A 19,320-nucleotide genomic window follows, 5' to 3' on the forward strand; every position below is an offset into this window, starting at 1 on the left:
TTGACCCTCAGACTCTTGCGATGAGCTTTTGCGTCTTCTCAGCAGCAAAATAAATCAAATGTTGTTTCACAGCAGCGGCTTCCGAGATTTGGAGACAATAAATCACCTCATACCATGTACACTCATCTAAAAAGCATTAGGGACCTTTCAGTTTGACAAAGAGCCCCGCGCCCCAAACCCTTTTTGAAAACTAAAGAACTGAAACTCGTCTTTCATCATTCTTTTTTACTTTGTAGTTACAGTTTAAACTACGTAAAGATCTCAGTGAGATCTCAGACTATAATTTTATACACTGTTAACTGCTCACTTAAAATTTGATTTATTGATGGATATCTTAAAAAAAGTGCAAAATGTCAAGCACAAACAGGCTCTTTGTTGTGCAAGAAATTGATCAAAGTGAATGTGATATGGTTTTCTATGTCCTATTGAGAATAAGATTATGGATTGTGAAGTCTGAAAACCATTGCGTTACATTTCAACCCATTTTTTTTTGGAGTTGAGGTTTTTCTAACCTCTCCTTTATGCTTTGATTGACATGCATGAAGTGAAATTATTCAAAGTGTTAAAGAAAAGAAATAGTGAAACAGCTGATTCATTGACCGTAAATAATGTGTAACATATATAACACTTTGTGACCCAACAGTCAAAAGTGATGGCCTCATAAATGTGATAGATTAAACACAAAATGACGCAGAAACTTGCAGTATCGTACTTCCACCAGATTTGGACTCAGACATGAGCAATGACACCTTTGAACAGCCCATCACTCAGAAAATGGTGTCAAACACAAACCATCAGAGCTGCTCTGATTACTGCTGGAGAGCAAACATTTGTTTGGCTGCTCTGAGCAAGCACAGATAGGCTTGGGCTGAATTGACAGGGTCCCCTAAATTGTGTCTGTGACGCCTGATCCATCGTGTCAAAACCATTAAGAGGGCGACTGTGTGTGACGATAATGTATTGATCAGATTGTGATGGATGACCGTGAAGGAAATATAAGTGAAGTTCTCGGTCGAGTTGAGGAACAGTCTGGACCAGGTCATCTAAACGCAGCGACACCATGCTTTCTTTAGCTCTGTTTTACCTCGTAGCTGTGATTTGTTCTGCAACATGGACACATCCTCTGCCTCTGTACACTGAAACCAGCCTGGAGCCACAAGCAGGTAAGACTCTGAGTTTTATTCTGCTGTTTAGATTCAGTCTCTTCAATTTTCTTCAAAATTTCGGACTGCTTTCGGAAATTTCCAAGCTTTTAAAACAAACCTCTTGTTACTCAGATTTTTAGTCTGAATTTTGTTTGCTTGCATGTCCGCATACGCAGCAATTCCTTGAGTTTTCATTAAGAAAGTGATTTAATCTCAACAGATTTCATTCAGAAATTAGTGTCAGAAGTGGACGATGGAGCCAACACTGCCGAGGGGGAGCAGAGAGAGGTGAATAATCTGTATCCTTTACTGATGCAGCAGAACGGAGGGAGAGACTCCTGGAATAAAGGTAAAAACCACACAGCTCACCACATTTGCAGTAAGAGAAATGAGGCATGGTGGTGACTGTTGCAACGTTTCTACTTTCATCTTCAGGGGCAAAAGATTCAGCACAACAGGATAAGTTTGCAAATATGGTGAGACCTAATCTATGTCTTTACATACTGTGAAGGAGGAAATAATGTAGTACAATGTTACAGAATTTTGAAAATGAAGTTAAATATTTCTCCACAAAAAAAGACAAAAACAAAGACAGAAAACATTTAAACAGCAGAAATGAGACTGAGACTACAAGAAGTCAAAAGCGTCATGATCCTGGAAGACCAGTTTATGAAGAATTGATCAAGACTTTATACACATGAATTTGTAGAAATTGATATGTTATTAAAGCGGGAACATTTGGGCACAGAAGTTCAGAAATGCTTGAGTGCTTTAAAAGTAAAATCAACTGATGGTAAATGGAAAGAGGCTCCAGTTAAACCTGTACTGCATCACAGATCGGTGTGTAATGTTTCTTTTAGGTTGAGGACCTGAAAGAAGTCGTTTTGAAGCTGGCGGCGGCCGACAAGCTTCGCTCTCAGGGTTTTCTCCGATCAGAACAGAGTCTCCCGAAAACAAACAAGAGAGGTGAGGCAATGATTCTTCTCTCCGAAGCACATACCACACCTTTATACACACCTTATTTCTGAGTTAAGCTAATGTCACCTGACGTTACTATGAGCAAGTCCAGAGACTGTTGAAATAAGGCTAGTGCCAAATAAAGTAGGTCAGATCATTTACACCCGAACAGGCACCAATAGAAGCAGAACTCAAATATTCTGTTCAAGCAGAACTATGTTACTTAGAGAGGAGTCAAAGATACAGAAACAAAACTCTGCTGAAGAAAAATGAAAAGAGAGCCTCAAGTTATTTTCTCTAAGGTGAGATATAACTTAACATTCAACAATATGAACTACAATGCAGCATTTATAAAGATAAATAAAACGATGAATAAAACTATAGTAAACAATGTGATGTTGCAGGTAGATGATAAAGTTACATTCTTATTATTGTGGACTATTTGTCAGCATCGGTACTCTCATTTATACTATTGAAAGAATGTCTTAACATGTTCTCATTGTTCATACACTCACACTTTACATCAGCTTCCATTCCCTACAATTATAGTTGTTAATAGATACATTAACACACATCTAATCATTCAAACAGTCTTGTTAATAAATGCTAAATCGGTTAAATACAATCTATGTGGAGCTTCAAAACATAGAAATGCTTGACATGCAGTTTTTTTATAGAGATATTTTATACAGATATATGATCATCAGCTTAAGTCTGTATTGATTCAAGAGCCGCGCAACTTGAAGCACTGTCAGATACTTCATCTGCAACAACAAGAACTGTGAAGCAGAGGTAGCTCACTAAAGTCCTTGGCGATTTGGGGAAGATAAAATATCTCACTGTACCATGTGTTTACTTTCTCTCTACCTAACGTCCCTGATGACAGCATGTTTCTGGAAGTACTGTGTGACCAACTAGAGCACAGCGGCAGGACGTTTGGTGTGATCCAAGCACGGAAACACTCTCCCACTCCTTCATTTTTGTGTCCCATCAAATGGTACATACATCGTCTACACTGGATCAAAAGAAGATATATTTTTGAAATTGTAAAATGGTCTTTTTTTGTGACTGAAAATAAACTTGAATATCAGAAACGCCCTCTGTGTGAACTAGTTTTACATATGATACTTCAAGATGTAAATATTTGTAAAATGAACCAAAATAATCTCACAGACCAGTGGGATATTTTTATTAGTGTATTAGTGAGACAACTTCATCATATCTAACTCTACTTGTACAGGGAAACGTACAGGAGTGTGTCACATATTTTGCATAAAAATTAACTGTTTCTGCAGCTTCTGCTCACACTAACACAATCATACATATTTCAGTGTGGGTGTTTTGATTGTAAAAAGCATGGAAAAATATCTATATTTACACTATAAACAAAGACTCCACTAAGTGATAATCAACAGTCAATTGCACATTTGGCCTTTCTTTGTCTGTAAGTGACTATATTTAAACAGTCAATACATATGACCAATAAAACATGTTATTATAGCATCTGAAGGTTTTTAAAATGGAATAGTCTGGTTCATTGCCACAGTTTATTCTTGTGATGGGGCGCCCTCCAGAGATCACCTGCTCTGGATGCATGCTTACGCTTGGTGAAAACAGGACTTCAACACGGGTGAAAGGAAACTTTATTTCCTGTTGTTGGCCACGCTGAAGTAAGCCTTCTCAATCTCGATGTCAGCAGGACACGTCTGTTTGAACTCCTCTCTCTCATAGGCGTTTTGAAGATATCGCCAGACACCCGTGAAGTGGGCGGGAATGTCAAAGTCGCAGTACTTTTTGGCAGCAACCTGAAATAAAAGGAAAGGATCATCAAAATTTTGCATCCCGAGAGTCCCAAAGTACAAGAGGTACTTAAAGAAATTAGGGAAAAGATGGATCCAGGGAATTTAAAGAGCAGTTTGAAAGTTAGCAAACAAGAAGTTTCTGTATTTCTGCATAAATAAAAACTAAAACATAATCAGATTTTTACTTAAATAGATTGATTGAGCCCAGTAAAACAACTGATATGCTCAACTGTTTTTGTGTCTTTAGTGAGTATTCAAACCATTGCTTTCAGTATTTGTTGAGACCCTCTTTTGCAGCAATAACTGCAACTAAATATTATAGCCAACTGTTGATGAGAATGGGAGGAATTTAAGATAATTCCTGGGATGTTTATGGGTTTTCTTGTCTGAAATGCTTACTTCAGGGCTTGTGTTTGGCGAGTCCAAAACACTAACTTTCTTCTTTATAAACCATTCTTTGGTAGAATGAATTATGTGCAGGGGAAAACTTTCTGTTCAGATTCAGTTCCTGTATGTAGACCAGACATTTTCCTTTAGAATTTGCTGGAACAGCTACACTTAATACTTGAGCATAGTTGATTGCTTGCCAATTCCTGGGTAGGTTGATAATGGCTTGACAACCTGCCTTACTCTATCTCTGTAGGGATACTGATGTAATCTTGGTCCACTCTGATGAGCATCAACAACTCTTAAGAAATATGAACAAATTTGTTTCACCCTGATAACGTGCAGCTTGGGCAGCAGGTTGCAGTCCGCTAAGGTGAGGCCGTCTCCGTCCAGAAACTTCCTCTTGGAGACGGTGATGGTTTCGGTAGAGTTGTGGTCGATCTCCTCGGGGAGGGGGGAGTTTAAGTAGTCATCCAGACGTTTAAACTCCCGCAGCAGGTTTTTCTCCTGAACTGGAGGGACATACACACAAAGACATGTTTGATCTTTCTAGTCTGTAGTTGCCTGTGGTGTAATCTATACAGTCACATCCAGCTGTTCAATAAGCACCAAACCTACAGGTGTTGTTTGGGCTGTTCTTGATGAATGCAGAAAACTTTGCAAAAATGTCAGCACCCACGTCAAATGACTCTTTGTTTAGTGGGCTGAGATGAGGATACCTTAAAAAAAAGAGGAGAAGCCTGGGATTACGCTTTGTTCAAAGAGAAGAAACTCCCACTTCTCTGTTTTTTTGTGTAATTATTAAACGCAACAGTACCTGGGAGGGGCCAGCATTTGCTCGAGAAACTCCTCTATTTTGATGAAGTCTGTTTTAAGGGTGCCGTTGTAGAGGAGGAAAGGAGGGTTAGTCCCAGGGGCCAGGTCCTTGAGCTCAGCAGGCTTCCTGAAGAGGACACAGAAAGATCGAGAGGACGTAATGTACGTGGAGGGGGAGAATTCAGTGTTATCAAGCACGCCAACGTTGAGAATTAATTGGTTATCCAGACTGTCAGAATCAAATGTGGCTCTCTGGATTGATGATCTTAACACAGGCTGCTAGTTTACACAGCTCTGGGAGTGGACGTCTGTTTAAAAGGCCTGTTTGTGTGCGTTATGAATCACTCATTTATCAGTATCTTTTCAACCTTTCCGGATCTTGTTTGCTTGGCAGTAATGACCCTGAGAAATTCACACAATAAAGCCTAAATTAAAGAAGGTGTTTGTTTGAAAACGACAGAGAACTCTTTGTACAGGTTGACTGTAAAGGGTCCTCTTGTTACCTTTGGAGCAAAAAGTTAGCAACACACCTACTGACTGCTAAGAAACTGTTTGGATTACTGAAAACAACTTCTTATTTTCTGACTGGTTCACTTCTTAATAGAGTTCTGTGTGAAAGTCCCCACTACCAGATGCTCAGGAAGTGTTTTTTTTTCTTTTGCCATTGGAGGGGTGCTTACTTCCTCATATCAACAGTGGTCACTGTAAACTTCACTCCTTTCAGCCACAGCACCATGAAGAGTCTCTGGCAGAAGGGGCAGTTCCCCACGTTCTCGCCATCGTGTCCAGCCTGAAAAACATTACAAATAATGTTACTAATGTAGTTTTACGATGCGTTTCATTACATGCACCATATTTTCCCATCTAATTTGCCTATCAAAAGTCCATTTTGGAAATGAAAGGGGGGTCTGGGATATCTAAAGACCATTTCCCTTAACGGAAGTCATTGTCTTGTTGTGGAAAATGGAGGCTAACATTTGCTCTACTCCCTCAGCCAGTTCAAAGCACAGCCCTCTAATTAACCATTTCTTAAAATAAAGTTATGATATTGTTGAAATTTGTTTTTGATTTTCATTAAAAGAATAATACATTGCTCATTTCTTCATATGAAAGCTTATTGGCTTAGTTTTACATAGAGAATATGAACAAATGGGAACAGTTAGTCTGGTTAAATCAAATCTGCATACCAAGACTACTGGGTTACAGCGTTATTGTATGTCCTCATGAAAAAAACGCCAAATAGTTAATTTGAGTATCTGAATGTTTTCTCTTTCCTTCATAAAGAGACATAAAGTACTGCCCAGCACTATGCTGTTGTTTTATTTTTTCCTCTTCTTTTGACCTTGTTAGATATATCAGAAAAGTATGTTTCTGCTGGCATCACAACTAAAACATTTCTACACATGAATCATGTTCGAAGATAAAAATGAGTTTGTGTGTGAGAGAAAACTTTGTTCATATGACTTTTTGATGAGGGTATCTGAATGTGTGCACGAGTAAAGTGGGTGTGCCCGGTTCTGGCTTAGAGCTCTCCATGCTCCTCGCTCTTTCTGGGTGTGTGATGATAAGATGTTCACTGATAAGAGCCTGTTGTGACCCTCAGCGAGGATATAAACACCTCAGCATCTGCAGCACATGGTCTATGGAGGCAGCACCAATCAAAAGGAGAGTTGTCCTCTGATTGATGTCGCTTATATGTGAACATTTTCTTTAATATTCTTCTTTGGAGATTTCTTTCTTTGGACGAATAATTGACCATTAAATACAACTGTGACTGTCTTTCTTCTTTAGAATGAAAGGATGTACAACTCCAGCATTTAAATTTCATATGGATTCAAATCCCACAGTTTTGACTGTGAATCCTGGATGGGATGAATGTGAGAAGAGAATACTAACCTTAATGAACAGCTCAATGCTTGGCTCCTTGTCCGAGTTCTGCCGAAGTGCCATGTTGTCAAAGAAAAAAGTTTTATTCACTTTCAAAAATTCCAACTATCCTTCAGCCAAAGATTCTCTTTTAGCAAATGGTTGGCAAAAGTGTCCTTCAATAGGTGCAGCTCTGGTTTCAAAAGTGTTGTGTGGTGGTGGATGCCAGGAGAAAGAATAACACCTCACAGCAGCTTGAGTTTGTCTGAGGGCTCTTGGGAGGCTATCGCTCTGAGCATACTTTTACAAGCCAGGGGGAGGGAGGGTCCAGGAAAATGGGCGGGGTACATGCTCTGACTCTCTTATATACCCGTAGCCAAACTATATGAGGAGAGAGCTTAAAATAGATTCCTCTGCATATTGCAAGACACAGGAACTGATAACGGGTGACTCAAAACACACAATTCAGACAATTTATTTGAGCTACTCACATTCTAACAGGTTTATCTGTGGGGGCACCCACAGTGAGTTTAGGGACACACAGGAAATAGTAATCTATTATTGTGGCATGTATTAAAAACAATACATGTGCTTTGGTTTTGTGAATGTAAGAATTACCTGAATTAACTATTCTATTTATCAATTAATTCCACTTCATAAGTTAGGATACTTTTTATGAATATTGTGCATTTAACTATCAATTATTAATGTAAAGCATATAGAGCTACTAGATAAGATTAAGATATAGCATTAATCATTAGCATTGCTTAAGGAATGGCAGTAGACAATGGCTTGTTCACCATTTTAGTATCAACTAAAAACTATAGGTGTGGGTCAACAGATAGGCCAGGCTACGCTCCATATAAAAGAGAGACGACAATGCTTTTAAACTACACGATAAGTCTAATTAAAAAAAAATACTTATCTACATCACCATGAACACACATAAACACAGGAGTGGAAACTGAGTGTTTCAGATAGAGGGTGGCAGATGTTATGGAAATTCATATAGTGAGAAAAGTATTGGGAGTTTTTATTTTCATTCCCAATAACCACATGTTTGCTGCACTAATGGCCTTTCAGTCTCAACTGTTTATGAGCACTCCACTATGTTGGCTTATCAACACAATTATACTAAAATGATATACCATAAAGTTAGAATTCTTATAACTTTATAACCATATAATCTCATATTCTTGCTTGCGTTACGATTTGTGAGCACGTCAGCGTCCAGCTCAGAGCACCAGTGTGCCTATGTCCCGCCTCACAGAGCAGACAACATGACTGTGAACTCCCTTCTCAGTACTCCTTTGCCTACTATCTTTTTCATGCTTTTAATGTTTTTATTGTTTCTCATGCTTGTCTTTCTAGGCCTACCTTGTGTATTTTCACAACATGTGTCTACAAGTCTCTTTATGGGAAAAATTACAAAAGATTTACGCTAATCTTAACTGAAGTGACATACAATGAGGAGGTAGAACACTCATCCACCAATAAAAGGGTCAAACCCAAGCCCCTCTATGTGTTAATGCATCCACGATCAAGACACTAGATATCAAGTTGGTTGCAATGGTAACAAGCTCCATGAAAAGTAACTCTGCCGTGTGTCAGTGGAAGAATAAAAAATGTTTCTGGAGCATTTTGTAGAACCCAGCCAAGGCTGAAAAGGCTCCAGATAAGTACAGACCATTTAGCATGTAGTCTGGGAGCTAAAGTGGATGTAAAACATTAAACTGCTGTTTACAGATCAGAACTTCAGAGATACCAATTTGGTCATGAAATATAAATCCAGATGGTGGAAGAGTATAAAAGAAAAACTGCCATGAAATGTTTTACTAGTCTAGGGACTAGAGTCATGAACAATCGTAGAAATCTCTTAGCTCTTCAGGAGGCGTTTTTTAAAAAAATACTTTCCCCAAGCAAGATACTCCACTGTACCAACCCTTGGGTTTTCTCTCCATTGTTGAAGCAGTGATAAGTTGTACTTGGGGGTATTTTGAGTAATAGGTTGCAACATGGCGGTGGAGATCCCCTTAGCGCTGTGGCCTTGAAAAGGTCAAACTTTGTATCAGGGTTGTCCTGAAAGCTGATTTATTCTGTATGAGCAGTTAAGAAACAGTTTGTACAGCAAAAAATGTTTGGTATTTTTCCACCGAATAAAAAATGTTTCATCAATGGTCATGTTTAACAATCCATGAAGTTTTCTTGGTAGATAAATCAAAATTACTGGCGACTGAGGGCTCAGCTTTCAACACTGGTGTTTCCTGTAATACGGTCTCACTTACAATAATAAGGGGAAGGGAAATTTTAATGACGCAGTCCGCATGCTGTGGTGTAGACTTCCACAAAGAAGCGGGGCCTGCAACACAAGTTAATTGTGAAATACTATCACCAGGGATTTAAAATGAAAGTACAAGATACAAGATAGGATATCAAGCTGTGTGCTGCGGATATCTCATCTATCTGCCAAGTAGGATCTGGAGAGTTAACATTACAGAGAAAACAAACCTCATTATAGGGAAATTTCCAACAAACCTGGGAATCTGATAAACACACTAGAACATCTCAGGAAATATAAAAGGTGTAGAGAAAGAAAAAAATATATCCTCATATTTCTTTTTAACAGAGTTAGGCAGGTCATGACATTACTTCAACTATCTGGAGTCTTATCTCCTTTTTAAACACAATGGCACACTCCTCTGTCAGTTAGAGCAGACACGTGCAAGGAATATTAAATCACTCTGGCCACACTCCCTGTGTGAGGCGAGTGGAATTTTAATGCGGTGTGTTACTCCCGCTTACACACTTGATTAAAACATTCTTCTTTTAAACTATAAGCCCTCATTAGTGTGTCCTCTGCTGTTCCACCAGAGTGTGTGTTTGCTGAAACTCGTGTGATAAATGATCCAATGAAACATCATCTGAACATTTTTCAAAAATTAATTTTGATTCCTGCAATCACTGATAATGTCCTGAGCTCTGTGCTGGATTTTGAATGCCTTTGCTTTTGGTTGGTATGTCAACAGTTGTGACAAAATGATGAGTAAGACAGGGCGTATGGAAAGGAAACTAAGAGGAGCTTTTATTTACACTGCCACTAAATCAGGCAGCGCCTTCATGGATTTCAACAGAGGAGATTTCTTGAGAAGTTCTTGGGAAAAAAATGGGCAGTTATGTGAATAGTTAGGGAACTCTCGCTTCATGTGCTACATAAAAAATAACAAAATGGGAAAGCGTAACGTCACGGAAAGGAGATACGTATGGACATGGAGCTGGAACTGGAAAAAAAATCGTGCCTTATCTTCATAAACAGGCTCTTTACTGTTAGCAGGGGGAGTCCAAGAGACTGAGAACTAATGTTGTGATAAACACACCAGACACACAGGCATGCAAAGCCAAGATGTTACCCTGCTTTGTAAGGAATAGTCAATATGTTTTTGAGCAGAGAGCTTTGTAAGACCATTGAGAAACAGCTCAACTGTTGGAGAAATTCAGGCTTGTTAACTTGCTCTATTTTATTATTGCTGCATTTAGGAGGGTACTGTTTACATGCTGGTACTGTTTCTTGGCCAGTGACCTGAAGTCTCATCCCTAAAGAGTTACCAAGTGTGCTACAATCATGCCTAAACATATGTGGAGCAATAAATTAGTAGAGTAGTTGAAGTCTATATCCTTGCCAAAGACCACTACTGGGATTGCAAGTGCTAGCCAATCAAATCACTTGACTGATGACACCTCTGATATTGTTACTAATTGCACCCCAATACAGTACTAAACATCAGATAAATCCACCAGTGAGTGTTAACACATCATGTCCCTGTGAATCCTGCCAAACTCATACATCTAACTCAACTACCCATTGGACCTTCTGTTGTCTCTGCTAGGCATGGCAAGGCCAATTACTAGCTCATCATGTCTGGTCCCTGGATAAGACACTGCCATGGCTGGGCATTAGCACAGTGAGGCTAATGACTAGCACGCTAAACTCAGCAACCCACTACATTACACACATTACACGCTGAGCATTAGCATGGTTAGGCTACCGATTAGGATATCTAGGCTGACAACTAGCATGACTAGCATGTAGATGACTATATTGTCTACGTCTCTGATTACTAACATGCTTAGGCTTGGCAGACTGTCTTTTTTTTTTGCAGTAAATTGTGCGGCACAAAAAGTTCTTGCTTTTTCTTGTTCTTGTTCTTGCAGTCTACAGCTGCAATAACAGTATTAAACTTAGACTGAAACCACAGTTATTTATTGGTATTTATACTTTTAAACCAAACCAAACTAAACACTAAACCTAACCATATATATATGGTCCATTACAATCCATCACAAATAACCTGATGTTTCTATTTCATCTTGTGAAGTCAGTAGGTGCTTTTTCATTTCAGGAGAGAATGATATAAGCAAGGAAACAAACACTGTGACTACACTATGCTTTTTGGTAAAGGAATCACAGGTAATTCCATATAAGGTTCACACAGGAGTGTCATACGTCTCTCCTCTTTGAGAAGAAGCATGAAAAAGAACTGTGTTTATCTGGTTAACAGGGGGAATTGAACTGTATTTGCAACTGACTTTACAACCTGGGATTATCAGAAAGAAGATAAACAGATTGCAAAGGATTTGTACCCCTTTGCTATATCCAGGGAAACTGTGTATATTGTGTTTGGGTGTTTAGTGCAGATGGGAACAAACTGCAGGGAGGCTGCAGCCTTGGCTATCGTCACTGCCAAGAGACAAATATTTAGATAATTGTCCATCAATAACTGTGGCTGTAAACAGAATGAAAATCAGGGTAGCTGTTTCTTATTGAGAAATGATCCCCTCCCTGCTCTTTCTCTGTTTGTATTCAACTCTTGGTAATAAAGTCAATAAGTGTAGAGCTTTGACAGAAATGCAGTCTAAAATAGTGTCTTTTTTCAAATAAATGTACATGTTTAACTGTTTTTTCAGCTTACTCATAAGTTCTGTTTCAAGCTGTGATTTATTCTTACTGCTAACTACGAGTGTCTGTTTTTTGTAAACACAATGGCATCATTGACCTACTGACCATTTTCTCCCAGCACAGCAACCCAGTTCAATAAAATCTTCAGGGTCTGTTGCTGGTGGAGCACAATGACAATGTCATGGAGTTTCTGCTGGTCTTTTTGTCTTCTTTCTCTCCATTTGGCTCTGAAGATGCACACTGCACATTCGGCGCCTGATTTCTCTAGTAAGTGTCTTGTTTTTGTTTTTATATCAATTACAAGTTAAAAAAACTTGCTGAGGCATGATTTTCCAGCTGTGCCAGCTTCCAACAGGAAGCTTCGAAAAGACATTTCCTAATAATGTGCGCATCCTGCTCTCTAAGCAGCTGGTTAAATTCTTGCTGAACGACCAGAATCAGGGTGAAGGGGCTGCAGAACAGGTCCTGAACTTAGATATTCACAGAATAGGACGAGATACTCCCAAAGCAATAAATAAACAGTTTGCGTCTGTTTATAAGATGAGTTATTTTATCTCATTATGAAGCCAAAGCTTTGTGTATCTTTTTATCTGACCACACAAAATTCTTTTTTTTTTTCATGAAGCAGCAGCCTAATAATAGTTCATTGTGACAGAGTGCCTGGTACCGCCCCTGTGCAGCACACATACACACAGTTGTGTTTCCATCACTTCAGAGGACATCATACCAACTCATTAAGTTCCTATTGATTTTTCCTCACTCCTAACATAATTATGCCCAACTGTAACTATTCCACTAACTATAAACCTCCATGTTTTCCCCCTTAACATTTAAAAGGTTTGTCAATTGTATATTGTGGTATTTGTCCATAAAATGGATTACAGTATAAATTCACAATTCAGGGGCTGTGCACAGGAAACACAGATGGGAGGGAGACTTCAGTCCTGTGTCTATGTGCTGTTGCCAGACATGTTTGTCTGTGTTGTCATAGTCCAAGCATTGTCTTGGAGAGTTACACCCAGTGACTCTGGGGACACCACCCTGTACTCAAGCAAGAATGACCAACAAGTGTGGCAGAAGAATTTATTCATTCAAACTAAATTACATTCTTGTTTAGTGTGAGAGTGAAAAAATGGGATTTCATCCTTCACCATTCACTGGAAACATGTAATGTAGGAATTTAATAAGAGCTCAAATGTAGCAAGCAGATTTCAGTATATAATAGTTTCAGTATACACATGGACAGTTAAGTTATGCTTTATGAGAAAACAAGCATTTGACTCTGATTTGCCTGAACTGTTCCAGATACAGACTGGATACTAAATTATTTGATATTAGATGATGATACAGAGTTAGTTAAGTCTGTTCACTTTAGGAAAACAGCCTGATTTGTAATAAATAGATGTGAAACTTGTGTTTTAATACTGACATGAATGAAAATGGAGTAAAGTGAAACTGGCATCACCTTGTGTTGCCTGTCAGTGTATCTCCACAGTATTCTGAAGAACCACACGGCTCATGCCTGTGAAGGAGATATGCTCATCATCAAATGTCCCTCCAGGACGTCTGTAGCCGTCTTATCAGCCTTCTATGGACGACATGTTCCCAATAAGCATCTATGCCCCTCTGCAAACACAAACATGACTGTGGAGGAAGACACAGAATGCACGTCTTCAGTTGCTGTTAAGGTATATGGGACCACAGTGACATTAATCTGAATTCTGTCTTCCTAAAGCTCTGCCTTCCTGAAATTCTTTCATGAATGGCTCCTGTTGCAGAGGATTGTGGTCAAAACACGTTTTCTTGCATTAGCAGAAGGTGGTGTCAGAGTGTCAGGATCATCGGTCGTGTCACATCCCCGTTCTCAGTCCAGTTTTTGGGGAGGACCCCTGTCCGCTCACCAGCAAGTACCTCTTAGTCTCCTACAAGTGCCAACCAGGTAAAACACTGAGCAGCTACGGTCAAAATGAACAAATTATGTGAGAGGATTAAGCAACTAAAGCTGTTAGATATCTAAAGCCATTAATTCTGGTCAACCATTTTATGAGAATCAAACATCATCACTGACTTTGACAGAAGTTAAAACAAGACAATGCAAACATAATGCCCACTTACTATTATTTTCCTGAGTTTTTAACTGTTCCACGCAGTTCCTTAATTGAGCAAACTTATTAACATTTATAAAACTGCAATTTCAGTTTGGACAAACTATACACTATCAGTAACCTTTATTTAATTTTTTTGACAATTATTTTTTTCCTTTTTTTTTTTGCACGTTAGTGTGCCTTTTTATATCTTTAGTATGATAATGTTTGCCAAGAAAAGAGGACCATGAAGAGGTACTATCTTGCCAGACATTATAATTTCTTGCCATATTTGTCAACAGCCTGTATTTGCACCAGTTAAAGCTGAAAACGTGGTTACACACTGATCACCTGCAACATTAAAACCGCTGACACGAGTAAATGAGATTGATGATCTCATTAGGAATCACTCAAATGAATCAGGTGGCAGCATCCTGTTAGCAGACATTACAGAACACACCCAGAGGTCCTGTTCCCTGCTGATCAGTGTAAGATTCAGTCTGTCTCTGCCAAAGTTATTGCCTTTTTATTACAAAATCTTCTCTTATGCACTTGGGTCAGCATAGAGGCACACTGGGGTCCAGGGATGTCTGGGATACACAAAAAACAAGATTGGACCAAAAAGGTTCTTACTTTTAATGATAATGAGACAAAAATACAACTCTGGCAGCCGAAGCCTCGTCTTGCCTCAGATAAATTACATTCTTGTTTAGTGTGAGAGTGAAGAAATGGGATTTCATCCTTCACCATTCACTGGAAACATGTAATGTAGGAATTTAATAAGAGCTCAAATGTAGCAAGCAGAAACAGTTTCAGTATACACATGGACAGTTAAGTTATGCTTTATGAGAAAACACGCATTTGACACTGATTTGCCTGCTTTACATAAACAAACACACATCAGGTTGTCAATAGGTGCATCGTGGTTTTGATATAAATCAGTGTGAAAGTTGCTGCATAAATGTTCACTGTGATGTTTTTTTGTTTTTTGTAACTTTCGAGTCATGTCCTATGATTTTCAGAGCATCATCGCACAAGACTGGTGTGTGAAAATGAGCGTTTGAGGCTGACATGTAAAAATGAAAGCGTCCTCGCCATCTACTCTGCTACATTTGGGCACCTGCTGCATGGCAGTCCCAACTGTCCACAGGAACCTGGATCACGGACTGACATGGGTCTGAAATTGAGTGCTAATATAACAAAACAGTTCTCGGTGATAGAGACATGGTGGAATTGCATCTTTACATCCTTGCGCTGATTCCTGAATATTCTTTTTAATTCATTTCAGAGTGTTTGTCTCCTGTGGCTCTGAGGAGGGTGTCACGCCGATGTCACGGCAGAGCGAACTGTTCAGTCCTGGCCGATACTCAAACCTTTGGGGACCCTTGCTTTCCCGGCACCAGGAAACACCTGCGGGTATCCTTCACTTGTGGTAAATGACAGATCAGATGTTGTTGTTCATGGCTAAATCGACATGGTTTGCTGGTTATTGAAAAACTCCCTCTTTTCCTCTTTAGTGCCCAGATATCTTCTCGAAGATGTGGGTCGAGGGTCCATAGATCCGTTCATGATCTCAGACTATACACATGGTGAGAATGGCACCAAATATTCACAGGTTTTGTTACGTGCTTTGACTGGCCTCTGAGTCCAGACCCCTCTCACCTGCAGGTGGATGGTACACTGGCCCCACCTACAGGCCACAAAATGTGATCTTAACCAACTCTCTGGAGATCATTGAAAAAATACTGGGTATGTGCACTGATGCCTGTGGACATCAGAGCTGCATGTACATCTGAATTTAATTGTTGTATTTGAGGGACCATGTGGGTGTGTTTGCATGTTCCGACCCCCCCAAACATCCCAGAGGTAGAACACATAAAACCTAAGAGTTCAACTGCAAAAACTAATCAAAGCTAATTTGAGGTCATACCATCATAATCAGATTGAATTGTAATATGAGTATCTGTCTGTACAAGACTATCTCTGTTCCTTTTGCACAAACCTCTCATGTCAAAAGTAAATTTTTCCTTGCCCGTACCGACTAACTCTAAAAGTCAAGTATGAAATATTTTATACTGTCTTTTTCTACAAATGTCTTTAATCAGTTTATTTCCTTTCATTTGACAGCATTAATTAATCACTGAAAGGCTCTTTATAAATAGGAATGAAAGGCTTGTGTTAACTGTTCCAGGACACTTATGAACAAAATCAAACAAAAAATGAGTAGCCTTTTGCAATTAGGATGGCACTCCAGAGCCGTAGATTTAGATTTTTAACAATCAATTACAGAAATTGTTCAATGTTAATCAGCATAACAGGCTTAAATCCCTTTTATGGATTTTTTTTAGCCGTAGAAAGCATAGGACAGACTTTCTCTGGTAACTGACAAATATAATACCAATAATGACAAGTTTGTTAAAGTTTTATACAAATGTAGCTTTTTATGGAATAGTACACAGTTTTTGAGGCTGGCCAGCAGTGATTTTGTCGTCTTCAGTGTGAGTACATTATGAGTTTAGTTTGACCCTTGATCTCTCCTCCAGGTCTCCCTGAGCGAGTGGCTCTGTACTTTGTCTCTGGGATCTGTGCTGGTCTGGTGTTCCTGCTCTGCCTGTTCGGTGTCCGCTCCACTCTCGTGAAAGATGTTAAAGATCTGGTGTCTGACCTGAAGGACGAGATGAAGGCATCACGCAGACAGCGGAAGGAGCTCATGGACGACCTCTTTGACGATGACATCTCAGACGCGTCGTCCTTCCGTCGCCTCACGCAGTCTTATCGCACGGCAGACATCTTCAGCCCATCAACCTTAACAGTGGAGATGGTTGAACGTGAGGTGGAACAGATGAGGGATCTGCCCAGCGGAGACATCTGGCCACACCTGGACTCCAGCCCCTATGCCATTCACAAGATTAAAACCTACAACAACTGACTGAGGTCATATCATTCTGCTCTAAACTGTACGCTGATGACAGGTATCAAACACAGAAAGTTTCTTTAACTTTAGCGCTGCCTCATTAATAATGAAGTGCTTCTAGTTGAATACAAGAGTGATGTTTACATCAGCCAGTTTCTTGTTTGAATTCATTTTAGATACAACTGCAGTGTTGCTCCATTAATTCCATTGTCTTTCCTTTGATTAGATGTGGGTTGAATGTAGGATGCACTATAAAAATATTCAGACCAGTAAATGCAATCTAGGTTATTCTTACTAATAAACATGGATGAGAAATCTAGTCTCTTTATGTTGATGTCTTTGTGTAATGTTTTTTTTTTTTCAATTATCCTCTTTGAATAGTTTCAAAAGCTTAAGTACAGTGCAAAGTAATCGAATGGGAGTAGCAAACAGTTAATGTTTTTATTTATTTTGTCCTGTCAGATGCACACAGCATTAAGTGCAGAATACTTAACACCATTTGGGTGTGTTGGAGCGCTATCAAGCAGACTGGGAAAGTCTGCTGTTACACCCTCCTTATTTGGGTCTAAAAGAAAATGAAAAAAAGTTGAACGCCTCTAATTGGAAAAACAACCCTGCAGACAGTATGAACAGATTTTGACAAAAAGTTGATGTTTTTAGTATATTTTGATAGAAATGGACCGTGGCTCAGATTAATTAGCACCAGTTCTGATTCATTTGGTTAATTCCTGGTTGATTTGCTGTACTACTATGACTTCCTTATAGCTCGAATGTAGCCACAGTAGGAGCAAATCTCCAAACTGCTGCCATCACATGTGGCTTACTCACGCATTCATTTTCTATACCTAATCTATCCATTCCAGGATTGTGCTGGGATGGAGCTTATCCCAGCTGTACACCCTAGACAGGTCACCAGTCCATCACAGGGCCCCAAATTCTATCCTTTGCATCTAAAGCCAAAGAAACTCATGTTAGGATCATGAATATAAAATCTGTTCACGTTAGGTTTTTTTGTAAAAAACAAAAAAAAATAAATGTTTAAACTTTACAAAACCCTTCTGAAAATGTTTTCAAAAGTAGATCATACACTTTCCAATATGATGGCATCAAAAAGGATATCATGTACAATAACTTAACTATCATGGCCAAACAACGCGTTCACCGCTGTAAACACGTAATTCACGAGTTAGGTTGTTTTTAGAAAGAAATATAATGTCTAAGTAAAAAGTTTAGAATAAGTGTTACTGGCTTGTTGGTATTTCCTATTTTGTACTAAAACTTCTTGTAAAAATGATGGAATCAGCTCACTATGAGAATGTTCATTCACAAACACAAAAATAATACAAAACAAGTTAATTTGACAGCTGAATTAGGGCTTTGTAAAACATAACTATAAAAGTTGAAGTAGCAGGAAAAATATGTTGGATTTTCCCAACAGATGGGTCAACAAGTCTAAATATGTAAACAAGTCTGCAGTTAAAAGGGACAGTTTGCAGAGACTACTGAGCTGTTGCAGCTGGCTGATTTACACAAGACATGGCCCCAATAGATGAGCAGGAGACGGAAACAATGGAAAAGATGATAAAGCTCCTTCAAGAAGATCATTCAACTCAAAACTTGATGACTGTTCTTAGTCAGTTGTGTCTGAAATATGGAGCAAGTACAACCAAGATGGGAAGGTTGTGAAAGGGAAACACTAGTTGTCCAAAGAAGAACGTCAAAGGGTCAGGACAGAGCATTCAAATTAATGTGACTTGAAATAGAAAATTTAAATGAAATGGAAAAACAAATGGACAGAAACAGGAGCAGCTGTTTTTAACTGAACTGTAAGAAGCTAGCTCAAGGAAATAGGATTTACAACCAGAAAAAAGCCAAACGTAAACCATCACTAACACCCAAACAGAAGAAGACAAGGTTACAGTGAACTAAAGAGAAGCAGTTGTGAACTATGGAAGACTGGATAAAAGTGGTGTTCAGTTATGAATCACCAATGTGCAAGACAAGGAGATGAAGCTGGAACTTGGTGCAGAGCCAATGAAACATATAGAAATAACTGCCTGAGGAAAACAAGCAAATTTCCCCCGTCATTAATGATATGAGGTTGATGTCATGTTAAGGACCAGAAAAGATGGCAGTCTTTACCTCTATAGTTAACGTACTGGTGAACTTTTGGAAATTTTGGACAGTTTTCTTATTCCTTCAGTCAACTTTCCTTCAAAGGAGGTTTGGTGATGCTGAAGCCATTTTTTCAGGATGGCAGGGCATTATACCACAGTGCAAAGAGTGTTTAAACTTTCCTTCAGTAAAGACATATCAATGTAATGATATAGCCAGGAAAAAGTTCAGATCTCCATCCATAATGGGGCCAAAGCTGATCTGTCAGCTGCTGTACAAA

At 39.0% G+C, this 19,320-nt stretch overlaps 3 protein-coding genes across 5 annotated transcripts; 2 read left to right on the forward strand and 1 right to left on the reverse strand.

Moving 5' to 3' along the window:
* The first annotated feature begins 1,040 nt into the window (after positions 1-1,040).
* On the forward strand, positions 1,041-3,267 carry urp1 (urotensin-related peptide 1). The gene is made up of 5 exons (XM_072395420.1): positions 1,041-1,163; positions 1,366-1,494; positions 1,581-1,621; positions 2,006-2,111; positions 2,989-3,267. The coding sequence occupies exons 1-5, from the start codon at positions 1,061-1,063 to the stop codon at positions 3,018-3,020; spliced, it is 411 nt and encodes a 136-aa protein (XP_072251521.1). The 5' UTR covers positions 1,041-1,060; the 3' UTR covers positions 3,021-3,267.
* A 5-nt stretch (positions 3,268-3,272) lies between these two features.
* On the reverse strand, positions 3,273-7,275 carry clic2 (chloride intracellular channel 2). Its single transcript, XM_072395419.1, has 6 exons — positions 7,004-7,275; positions 5,788-5,897; positions 5,109-5,234; positions 4,910-5,010; positions 4,622-4,803; positions 3,273-3,907 (listed from the first exon to the last, which is right to left on the reverse strand). Exons 1-6 carry the CDS (start codon positions 7,055-7,057, stop codon positions 3,746-3,748), a joined length of 735 nt encoding a protein of 244 aa, XP_072251520.1. The 5' UTR covers positions 7,058-7,275; the 3' UTR covers positions 3,273-3,745.
* Positions 7,276-12,053: 4,778 nt separating this feature from the next.
* LOC140318584 (protein eva-1 homolog C) lies at positions 12,054-17,227 on the forward strand. Of its 3 annotated transcripts, none has more exons than XM_072396399.1 (8): positions 12,054-12,194; positions 13,410-13,615; positions 13,740-13,866; positions 15,034-15,186; positions 15,300-15,443; positions 15,529-15,600; positions 15,680-15,760; positions 16,555-17,227. In XM_072396399.1, the coding sequence occupies exons 1-8, from the start codon at positions 12,098-12,100 to the stop codon at positions 16,938-16,940; spliced, it is 1,266 nt and encodes a 421-aa protein (XP_072252500.1). In that variant the 5' UTR covers positions 12,054-12,097; the 3' UTR covers positions 16,941-17,227. The 3 variants fall into 3 exon arrangements, with proteins under 3 accessions (XP_072252500.1, XP_072252501.1, XP_072252502.1); XM_072396400.1 differs by having other exon boundaries at positions 13,743-13,866; XM_072396401.1 differs by lacking the exon at positions 15,680-15,760.
* Positions 17,228-19,320: the final 2,093 nt, after the last annotated feature.

This window comes from Leuresthes tenuis, unplaced genomic scaffold, assembly GCF_036924035.1.
Source record: "Leuresthes tenuis unplaced genomic scaffold, fLeuTen1.0.hap1 SCAF_11, whole genome shotgun sequence".
Lineage (NCBI taxonomy): Eukaryota > Metazoa > Chordata > Actinopteri > Atheriniformes > Atherinopsidae > Leuresthes > Leuresthes tenuis.

What these genes read in the sequence shown, in the direction of transcription:
- urp1 (XM_072395420.1), top strand. Translation starts at nt 1,061, where the DNA reads ATGCTTTCTTTAGCTCTGTTTTACCTCGTAGCTGTGATTTGTTCTGCA. An exon ending in GAGAGACTCCTGGAATAAAG is followed by an intron (nt 1,495 to 1,580) that starts GTAAAAACCACA and finishes TTTCATCTTCAG; the next exon opens with GGGCAAAAGATTCAGCACAA. An exon ending in CCCGAAAACAAACAAGAGAG is followed by an intron (nt 2,112 to 2,988) that starts GTGAGGCAATGA and finishes CCCTGATGACAG; the next exon opens with CATGTTTCTGGAAGTACTGT.
- clic2 (XM_072395419.1), bottom strand. Translation starts at nt 7,057, where the DNA reads ATGGCACTTCGGCAGAACTCGGACAAGGAGCCAAGCATTGAGCTGTTC. An exon ending in GCATTGAGCTGTTCATTAAG is followed by an intron (nt 5,898 to 7,003) that starts GTTAGTATTCTC and finishes AATGTTTTTCAG; the next exon opens with GCTGGACACGATGGCGAGAA. An exon ending in ACCACTGTTGATATGAGGAA is followed by an intron (nt 5,235 to 5,787) that starts GTAAGCACCCCT and finishes TGTCCTCTTCAG; the next exon opens with GAAGCCTGCTGAGCTCAAGG.
- LOC140318584 (XM_072396399.1), top strand. Translation starts at nt 12,098, where the DNA reads ATGACAATGTCATGGAGTTTCTGCTGGTCTTTTTGTCTTCTTTCTCTC. An exon ending in TTCGGCGCCTGATTTCTCTA is followed by an intron (nt 12,195 to 13,409) that starts GTAAGTGTCTTG and finishes GTTGCCTGTCAG; the next exon opens with TGTATCTCCACAGTATTCTG. An exon ending in CGTCTTCAGTTGCTGTTAAG is followed by an intron (nt 13,616 to 13,739) that starts GTATATGGGACC and finishes TTCTTGCATTAG; the next exon opens with CAGAAGGTGGTGTCAGAGTG.